We start from the raw sequence: 11,254 nt of genomic DNA on the forward strand, positions 1-11,254 counted from the left end.
GTATTTTTTATTTAATGTTATTATACATTTTGTATGTTGTTAGAAATATATTTTTAACATAACATAATTTAAAATGACATATTCTTTTTTAAGTATCTACCTACCTTATATTGTATTTGATTACACTTTCTTCTATATTTTTATTATTTCACATTATATTATCTATTATATATAATATCTATTACACATATATCCCTCACTTTATATATTATTTTTACAACATTATTATAGTTTTATTAATTATAACATAGCATTTTTAAATAAAATATTTTATTTATCTGAATAAATTTTTAAGATGAATAAACTCATTTGAAATCAAATTCGTAAAAATATGTTTCAATTTTAACGTAAATAATAATAAAAAATTATATGAAATAATTATCTAGCATAGTTGAATTTTACAAATATTCTGTTTCAAATGTATATCTGATACGTGTTTATAATTTGATGTAACTTTGTCATTCGGAATTTAATTAATATTCGTAACAATATTAAAATATTTTATTCTAGAAAGGTCATGAATTAAATTGCTTAAAGTTTCGCGAACAGTGATATTATTGTATATTTTCCACAGATAAATTAGAATTCTGTTAAATTGTGGCATTAATTGTTATAATTGTGATTGATTATGGAAATTTCATCTCGTTTGGAGAAAACGAAGGCACGAAGGTGCGAATCCGAGGATGCGATTCAAATACCGAAAATCCTCGAGACGAAGGTGGAACCGTTGTTTTCTTTGCCGTCAGACTTGATAAGTCCTAAAAGATGTAAGAGAACTGGAGAGGCGCTAATTAAAGGAAAGATACAAAAATTGCGTGACGTACCTCACACAGTGAAACGTCTTCGCGAGGAGAAGTTTCGCAGGTACAAAAAGCAAACCCGAAATTTGTATGTCCAAATAACTCCGAATATTTACTCGGTGCAATCAAAGTTAAAGTAATTAAACTAAGTTTTCAAGTATTATGTCAGATCTAAATCATGTGGCACAGTCAACGTAAATATAATTAAATTTGAATTATTTAATTTATATAAATCTACATAACTATATTAAACTTAATAAAATTATAAAATTATTACAATTAAAAATGAAATTTGAATTGAATTATAAAAAAATGTTAAATGAGTATATTAAGGGATGAAAACCAATTATTCAACAGATATGCTAAATTAATTACTTAATATAAAGTGAAACGATTTATGTTATTAATAATGTGAATTAGAAAATAATGATACTTGATTAATTGTTATATTATTCTCTTGGAAGAAGTTCGAAGTTTTAAATGAATCTCGATCTTTGCGATTAGATTTATGGTGGGTTTGATAGTGAAACCAGAGCTGGAAAAGGATGTGGATCTGAGTGAAGATAAGGACGTCAATAGATATTATTATTACATTTGCAATGGAGTCGATACAATTCGCACGGTGAGCGTCGAGGACATTTTCGTCGAGGCGATACTCGATTTAGTTCCCGGCACTCTACGGAAGAAATTTCCCGATTTTGCCGATGATCTGTTCCTCGAAATCAAGGAGGACTTCACAAAGAACATGAAGAAGGCTATCATCGAGTTCGCGCTCGCGGATCCTTTCGAGGAACATCCATCACAGGTTGGCCATCGGAAGAAAGATCGAATTATAAATGAGACTTCTATATCAATTTGAGAATAAAATCAGATCGGAGGTAACTGAAGATAAGCTTAATATTTTATCGACAAGATTCTGAAATATAAGAAAAATATCGAATAATATTTCAATGAAATATTAAGGCTTACAGTTATTAAAAATAGATATTTAAATAGGACTGAGAGTTTTAAATTTCAAATATTCCGTGGCAAGATTTTCTATCTCAACGTACAATGAATCGATTATTTCAGAAATCATGTAAGTTAATTTTTTTGTTCAAATTGAGATATCAGGGGATTCAGAAAAGGTATAATCAGGAAAGGTAGATACATGATTTTCTTTACAAATCACATTAATTTGAGTATTTCTTTCCTACATATCAAGTTTACTATAATTTAGAGTGAGATACAATAAAGTCTTCTTACATTAAACTTAAGTCTTCTTACATTAGACCATAAAAATACACACATTAATGAAATATTGCATATTGGAATTTAATGTTATGAGTTTACTTTTTTGTACTTTTTTGTATATTTTTTTAACAATAAAGCTAAATATCATTTATTTTATTATAATGTCATTTCTTTATACAACCTGTTATTTTATAACGTCTTTAGAAGGCTATCATTTACAGAATTTTCTAATTAAAAAACCCTGTGTCATATGTATGGAAATGCTCATTTTCTTATAAAAACGACATAAATAAATATTTTAATATTTTCAATATTTCATTTTTGGTTTTTTTGGGAAATAGATTTTAAAAGTGATATGTTTCATTCATTTAATATATGAGATAATAAGGCAATTTTTACATATTTATACAATTTTTAATTATTTTTAGCATTGCAGGTTTAAAAATTAGAACGTTTTTTTCAATTCTCCAAAAAATAGATTTTTTTTTTTTTTTTACTTATGAAGTTACTGAAATCCTATCCATATGTAGATAACTCTTATAGTAACAAAAATATATTGTGAATTAATTTTATTTCATTGTCTCGATGCTTATTTTGAAAAACTGCGAAATGCAGACTAGAGATCAGAGTTCTTGCCATCGGCGATTTAATTGTGCCGATCGCGTTGCAGTTCGACATGATTCAGAAGCGGTATATTCTGCTAGATTTACGGAAGCAAATAAAGCAGTACCGCGAAATTCTGCACACCGAGTTGTATTTGATAAATCCATGCATGCGAATGACTCTGGAGCAGTGGGCTCGCGATTACAGGTATCGATCGGAATTATAAACACGCTTAATTTGCGCTGTGATTTGTTATAGCGAATAATGTCAATTCTTTCAGTACATTTCGGCTGATCAATTTGGAGCACATCGTCGTGCACAAGGAAAGCTGGAATCTGAAGAATTTTTACACTCTACTCATTCGTCAGATCATCGCCAATCGGCGAATTCTGAGGAATGTCTGGTATACCGGGATTCAAGAGATATTTCTTGTGGTAAAGCATTGGAAAAGAAATAACATGTTAATTATCGCTACATCACATTAAAAGAAGAATCAGGCAAATCAACTTTATTTTGCTTGATTTTTTATTCTCTCTGTCTCCTTAAGCTTTCATGGATTTTTTTATTTATTTCTTTTATTTACCCGAGTATTTATTAATATTAATTTTGCCCGACAGTTGAATTTTGGAATAAATTAAAAGTTATTTCTGGAATTTCGAATTTTCACTTTCTTTGTCTGTTTATTATTTTCATTTATATATGACAAATCTATTTAAAGATGTATTAGATGTACAGTCTTTGCAAAAAGTGACTGGAATTGAAAATTCATACTTTTTGCATAAAAATAAATGTTTATTCGTAAAAAACAATTAAAAATTAAATTTATATCTAACAATTTTATAGTTTAAATTAAAATTTTCTAATTTTATTTCATTTTTTTAAAAACATACCTATTTTTATGGAAATAATTTTTTAATTACGTTTTTAAATCGCCGCTAAACTTTTTGTATTACTTTCACAAATATAACTTAGAAAAATATGTAATTCTCTCCTTAGATTAATGGATTAATCGTACATTATGATTCTGCGATGATAATATATACAAATGTCCAAAGATATATAATCGAAATATTCGAAATTTTTTTACCTACTTTTAATATCGACTTTGATTTAATCTTTCTATGTGAATTTTTTATTTATCAACTGCCTTTCGCGTTTGATTCAAGTTTTTGTATTATTTATCGTTACATATAATTTTGTAATTTTTCAATTTTATTAAATAATACATGTAGTACATCCTTAAAAGCGAGAAGCGTTCTTTGATTTTTTAATTTACAGAATAATAGAAAGAATATGGTTCCCAGCCCGTTGCGACGTAAGCAGTTCAAACGGTTCTTCGATTGTGCCGGCAAGTTGATGGAGGAGCAGCTTTTAAGGGTCTGCAAATATTCTCTGAAGGATTTCATTAATTACATTGTAAACGGCAAGGTGAATATACATATCTACCTTTATGATCAATCGACGCGAAATGATTTTCAGACGAGGAAACTCGCACGCGTTCGGCGTTTCCTTCCTCCGCTTATCCGCTGTCGCGCGAACGTTATTGGAACTACGAGACACAATTTCCATCAATTTCTGCTTATCAAGGCTTTTCAAGGCTCGTCCGCTTGTTCGCCTTGAGTTCCTATCGCGCGCATAATGTTATGACAATTGGAGATTTAAAAATAAACAAAAGATGACAGCTGATGGTGAAATTTAGAAGTTGTCTATTTTGCATCTTCTATAGGTTATTAGCGGATAATTTAAAACAATAATTAGCTTTTCTCTTTTTCAAATTTTAAGACTTTAACTTCATTTTTATTTAATTTTTGCAGATAGTTTTGCAGATTATTGATAACTTTTCTTAGAATTCTCACTTTTGTCTTTATTTCGATTATCATACAAAGCTTTCGAATAATAATAATAATATCAAAAAAAAATAGAAGAGCATATAAGAATCAAATTTAAACAATTGATATGTGAACCATTTAAAATCTGCATTCTTAATTACTTACTCTAAGATATTTGGTAATCTTACATTACATTACATTACATTACATTTTGGCATCTTGTGTCATTTTCATATATTCAAAAAATGTAGGAAAAAAAAACACAGTAAATAAAACGCAGTAATAAAACGATTTTAAGTAACATTTAATCAACATTTCTTGACAACAACTTATGAGCTGATAGTAAAATCAGAAAAATATAAACGATTTATCTCTCTTTTAAATTTTAAACTTTCGACTTTTTATATCATTTTTGCACCTAAGTAGATATTATTAATAAATAACCTTTCTGGATTTTCTAAAATTTTTATTTTTGCTTTTACCTCGATTCTCACTCAAAGTTTTGACATTTATTTTGCAAATTATGAATGGATAGTATCTAGAAAAGTAAAAAAATTTTCCTCTTTTTGAACCTTCGACTTTGTTCTTATAATATTTTTGTAGATAAATAGGTATTATTGAAAAACGATTTTTTTTTAATTTCCTAGAATTTTAATTTTTACTTTTATCTTGATTTCCACGCGAACTGTTAACAGACATTTACTTTGCTTTTTTGTTAAATTATGAGCAAATAATACTTGAAAAAAAATAAGTTTATAGAGTCTTTCAAAGCTTTAAAATTATAAACATTAAACTTCGCTTTTAATTTTTGCAGAAATAGATTTGCAGAAATAGATTTGCAGAAATATAATTGTGATAATGAATTTTTCTGAAAATTTTACTTCTTGCTAATATGGCCCCAATTTATGGCTAATATTGGTAATATATTGTCTGGCCAATATTGAAGCCAATATCAAACGATAGGCAGTAATACTTGTATGTAATAGATAAATACATGTAGGCCAATGTAACTCCATTTCTAAAATTTTTATTTGTGTGCAAAAATTCATGTAGATAATCAAGCTATAGGCTATAATTTTTTTGCGCAAACAATCTCGGCAAAAGTGAGAGTACAAGCAAACGAGACACTACAGGCAAACGATTTGTACACAAAGGGAGTCATATCGTTTCGTACTATCTCTTTTGTATTTCTTCACAGCCCGTAGTTTGCTGCTTTAACGTGAACATCGTCGTGGTCTCCAATGAACTCGTTTTCCAACCATCTTTCAACAAATTTAAGGAATCGCTTTGCGACATTCTCAGGGCGATATGCGATGGTGTGAAGAATTTTGAAAGATTAGAGACACAACTCTACCTTGATTGGGCAGGACCTCCAGAATTTCTCAAGGTTCCGCATCATAAAATACGAAGATTCAAGTGAAGAACTGACTTCCTGTTCTGAAATCTTTGATCATAAAATAAGAATTGAAATAAAATCATTTCTCCTGTCTCTATCTTTTAATTCATTATTACGTGACTATCTAGAATATATATGTATTAATTTTCAATTTCAATAATTGTTTGTCAAAGGACAAGGGACAGACAGAATAATATAAACACCTAATACTATTTATTTTATTATTTGTTTTATTAATAAGAAATTGGATCATTTATTTTTAATAATAAATAAATTTTATTCTCATTGGAACAGTTACTCAATGCTCGAATAGTTACCAATGGAATGTTGTACTATTCTTTTAATTATTTATATAATAATACTGGAGAAGGAAATTTTTTCTTACTTTATTTTTCAAAAATTTTTCTTTATTCTTCAAAATATCTACATTTACACAAAAATTTCTCTTTATTCAAAATATCTACATTTAAATACCATTTATGGTTTTGAAGAGCAAAATAAGAAACGAATTTTTTCTTCTAATATGTTTTAAATAATTAGAAGATGTTCTGTTAGAGAAGAATAATATATAAACATAAAGTAATAATAACGTAATATCAATATTATAATTTCGTATTTAACAACAAAATTTAATTGTTATGTAAAATATGTATTATATTATATGTGTTTATATAATTAAGTGTAAAATTGTAAAATTGATGTTATGTTACTGTTAGTTGCCGTTTATTGGGATTGCAGTTGCTATACTTTTCAAGTATATGTATGATACTAATCCAACAAGGATAGAATTTGTATTTAAGACAAATTATAATAAGTCAACTTCTTATTAATAAAATAAGTTGATGGTATATTTTTCACATTATTTTGTTCACATTATTTTGTCTATCTCGAATATCCTGTACGTGATAAAAAAATTATTATTAATAATTTAAATTTATATAATAATAATAATAATTGTTATAAAGATTACTTATATAAAATAATGTAATAATTTTAAAGAATCACAATTTTATAAATTCACGTTTTAACGTGTAACCATGAAATTACATACATTTATGTTTACATAATAAGTCGTGAATTGTTAAAATACTTGTCTCTCTTAAATTATTATTACAAACAGTTTCCTGTGCGCTTCACAGCCGCAGATATCGCAGACCATCGTGGAGCAGCTCAAGAGACAGATAAATCAGCTGGTCGATCGTGAAAGAATAATTCCGGAGCAGAAGATGGCAGAGTTGAAAAAGTACTTATCGATCCTATTGCGCAGGTGGCTGTGATAAACGTGGCTCGATAACGTCCGTTTTTTTGCAGATTCGCTTACCTCTACAATGACGAGGAACTCGATCGGACGGAGGTTTTCTTGCTAAGAGAGAGGATAAAGCTGGAGGAGTACGAAAAGAAAATTAAACTCTATCATGATCTCGCCAGAAGAATACCGATCGATATCGAGAGGACGCTTTTTGCGGGATTCTTCGAAGTTTCTCTCGCGCCCTTCATTATGGCCCTGGTGGAGAACATTGAGTACTTCAAAGGACTACTAATTCAGCGCCTTGTCAATCGATATCAGAATACGGCGGAGAAGTGAATATTAAATATATATAACACATCTAAAACTTTTTAAAATTAAGTATTAAAAATCTTTGTTAATTTTTACCTTTAACTTTTCACAATTTATTAGTTTTTAATTAATATTTTGGCAGATTTGTGCATAGTGTGGATTTCGAAATTATTTAAAGATTGATTTAAGAGACGGAATCTATTTTTAAAAGGATCTTATAGCTCTTTTTAGTAAGATTTATTATAAGTTATTATTTTATTGCATTATTTCATTAATGTTTTAACGTCACTGTAGTAGCTTTCTCTGTAAAGATAATCATTACTTTGAGAGAACCACATATTTTATTGGAGCATGTAGTAGAAAACATTCTGTATGATATATATGTATTAAAATTAGTCCATGTTAAAATTTTTGTATTGAATTTTTAATATATCTGCTTGTTAATTTAACATTGTGTGATTCTGTTATTTAAATATTTTATATTAAATTGATATTCAACACTTTTTAGTATTAAAATAATGCAACTTAGAGTAAGACGATAAATAATAAGTGATAAAAAATAATATTATAATTTTAAAACAATTTTAGGATAAATGAATGAAATGTATTAATTTATATATTTTAAATGTTAATTTTATTGAAAAAATGATTCCACAATCGTGTCAATGTTATATTTTTTATGTTATAATTTCTTTTGTAATTTATTTTTACTTTATTTTAACAATTTATTTTGTGTAGTTAAAATTTGAATGGATCTTTGGAAGAAGAATTTAACACAAAATGTGTTAAATTTAACATGAATTTTTTTAACAATATAGATTATAATAATTAATTAATTATAATAATTAATTATGCAAAATTTGAACTTTGTATTATTTTTTTATTTATGCAACGATTATTACATAATGAAACATGCACAAGCCGTAACTTTTTTGCATTTAGTACGTGAAATTAATTGCGGAGTAATTTTTAAGTTATTCTGTGTACAGTTAATTTGAGTTTCCCCTATAATTCTCTATCCCTGAATGTTATATAGCGTTCATTTCTCTCAAACTAATCTGTATCCAGTACCACAGCGGAATATGAAGCTATATCCGAGCGAATCCTCACCCCACCTCCCGATACCGCGGCTCTGATGGAACTCATCAAGTTCGTCCGAATTACCAGTGACGTCACTCTAAAGAGCCTGGAGCTCAGACTGCTGGAGGTGATCGAGTACATCGTGCTTCTGTCAGATTACTGGCTGCTAACGGAGAGCGAGATAAGTAACAACAGCACGGTCTTCCAATGGTATCACAGAATGCCCCAGATCTTGGAGGACAACCGAATGATCATCGAGAACAAGACGCAGGAGTACCAAAATGCGCTGAAAGGTAGTATCATTCCCTCGATGATACTCTGATCGACAATAATCTGGATTAATTTAATTACTTGAATTATATTCAGCCATGTTCAAGATTAGAAATCTTTATAAATTTCATAATTTTTAGTTACAAATAAATTTAAATAAGTACGATAGTTTGTTAATAGGTTTGTTTATTAATAATTTATTAATATTTAATATTTTATTATGTATTTCTTTTTTGTTCTGTAATTCTTTTTGATAAATTTTCTGCTAGTTTTCTGTAAATTATTCGTCCCAATTTTTTCATAATTTTAATTTATAAATCTTGTTTCGAAATGAATTTTCGATTACAAATTTTTTTCTTTAAGTGACCTCCTAAATGTTTAATTGAATTGAAATCACAACTTTGTGGAGACCAATCTACATGACATACCTTATTTTTTTAAACTATTAACATGCATTTAAACACAATTATGCAATAAATTTCAGAAAAATAGGCACGCATGGATCTTAACTTAATCCCAGAAAAATTATTAAAAAAAACAATAATTCGTATTTTTTTAAAAAGACTAATTAATAAGATATCTACACCAAGAAAAAATATACTAAATTTTAATAAATATTTGTTTAGATAGTATTAATTTAACATTTATATTTACGATATAAATAAACTGTAAATACGGTCAATATTTATATCAAATAAAAAAATTATTGCTGAATCAAATTAATGTACAAAAAAGTATGTTTACAAACGTGTAAATATTCAGTTAGTATCATTCAAACAAATATTATTAACATTTAGTACATTTTCTCTCAGTAATAATTTTGGACATGACTGTATTATTAATAATTTAAACTGAGATTCATAGAATTTCGTTACATAGAAATAAATTTCTTTCTTTCTAAAAATATAAACCACGTATTTTTTAAAATTGAACGTTTGATTTTTTAAAGTAACACTCAATAAAAAATTGATCACTCGTCGCAAATATTTTATATTTACATGTCTCCATGTGTTAGCATTTATCAAAATTAATTTATTTTATGTTTGCCTTTTTAAAAATTATTTTATTTTTGACGTTAACATTACGTATAAATATATTTTGAAAGACACAGTTTGTTTTTTTTTTCTACAGTTAGATATCAGAAATTTGTTGAGGAACTGGACTCATATGTGAGGCAAGTGGAAGAGATGCAATATTACGGCAACATCGAGGAAGTGTATCAATATCAGCGCAAGGCGCAAATTTTGGAGAACCGGTTGATCACAGCAATGAACAAAATTGACAAGTTCAACGAGGAGGAGGTTGCCTTCGGTTGGGAAATCACGCAATATCCGTTACGAAAACGGATTGCTGATCGTTTGCTACCGTTCAAGAAGCTCTTTGACTGCATCTGCGAGTATTTGACCAAATATGACAAATGGATAAACAGCACAATCGGCTCTTACAACCCCGAAGACATTGACAATGACGTAGGAACATATTACAGGTCGATATTCGTCAAAGTTATATCGAAGTTATAACAACACTAAGAACAAAACAATTTTTAATTTTTATGCCTAAATTAAATCAATTTAAGCCAAATAATTATAGAAAAGATAAATATTATCGTAGTAGTGAGTAGAGTTTTCTAATTAGGTAATAAATTTTGACCAACTTTTCTCAACAAATAACAATGCATATATTTTATAAAGCCTTTTACACTAAAAGAAGATATGTTTTTCAAAAATTAAATCATTTTTAATTTTTATAAACTCTGCTTTGAATTTCTTATATAGATAATAACGCAAATTTAACAACGACAACGATGTGATTTATATTATTATTACGCCGCATTTGTGATTGGTTTTTTGACGATAAAATCGAATGTAGGATAATCTACAAGTTGGAGAAGGCGTTCCAGGAGCCGGACGTGCGTGAACTAGCGGCCACAGTTCGTGAGAGAATCGAAGAGTTTAAGGATCGAATGCCAGTGGTAATGACTCTGGGTAATCCCGGTTTGAAAGCGCGGCACTGGGATCAGATCTCGGCGATTGTGGGCATTCCAATCAAGTTCGATGTCGATCTAACACTGGGTAAGGTCCTACTTATGGGTCTGGACGCTTTCGTCCCGCAATTCGAAGGCGTCTCCGAAGCTGCCACGAAAGAGGGCACTCTGGAAAAAGGTATGGACAAGATGCATCATGACTGGGTTGATCTGACCTTTACGGTGAATCCTTACAAGGACACCGGTACCTTTGTCATCGCCGGCGTCGACGAGATACAGCTCTTACTGGATGATCACATTACAAAGGCGGTGATCATTAAAAATTCACCTTACATCAAACCCTTTGAGGAGAGAATACTGTAAGAATTAATTCTACGAAGAGCTTAATGTTGAAAATAATGAATTAACATTTCCAGAAGCTTGAACCTCTCAATTTATTTTAATATATCTTTTATTTATTAAATTATTCTTTTTTTATTCATTATTATTTATTAATTTATT

General features: G+C 28.6%; 1 protein-coding gene across 1 annotated transcript in view; it reads left to right on the forward strand.

Moving 5' to 3' along the window:
* Positions 1 to 628: 628 nt before the first annotated feature.
* LOC108691844 (dynein heavy chain 7, axonemal) overlaps positions 629 to 11,254 on the forward strand; it is a 40,429-nt gene continuing 29,803 nt past the window's right edge. The window contains exons 1-11 of the mRNA XM_018199774.1: positions 629 to 864; positions 1,305 to 1,605; positions 2,704 to 2,843; positions 2,917 to 3,070; positions 3,915 to 4,064; positions 5,664 to 5,881; positions 6,982 to 7,104; positions 7,173 to 7,442; positions 8,488 to 8,792; positions 9,901 to 10,255; positions 10,639 to 11,112. Coding sequence (XP_018055263.1) covers positions 629 to 864; positions 1,305 to 1,605; positions 2,704 to 2,843; positions 2,917 to 3,070; positions 3,915 to 4,064; positions 5,664 to 5,881; positions 6,982 to 7,104; positions 7,173 to 7,442; positions 8,488 to 8,792; positions 9,901 to 10,255; positions 10,639 to 11,112 — 2,726 coding nt within the window. The remainder of the gene's footprint in view (positions 865 to 1,304; positions 1,606 to 2,703; positions 2,844 to 2,916; positions 3,071 to 3,914; positions 4,065 to 5,663; positions 5,882 to 6,981; positions 7,105 to 7,172; positions 7,443 to 8,487; positions 8,793 to 9,900; positions 10,256 to 10,638; positions 11,113 to 11,254) is intronic.

This window comes from Atta colombica, unplaced genomic scaffold, assembly GCF_001594045.1.
Source record: "Atta colombica isolate Treedump-2 unplaced genomic scaffold, Acol1.0 scaffold53, whole genome shotgun sequence".
Lineage (NCBI taxonomy): Eukaryota > Metazoa > Arthropoda > Insecta > Hymenoptera > Formicidae > Atta > Atta colombica.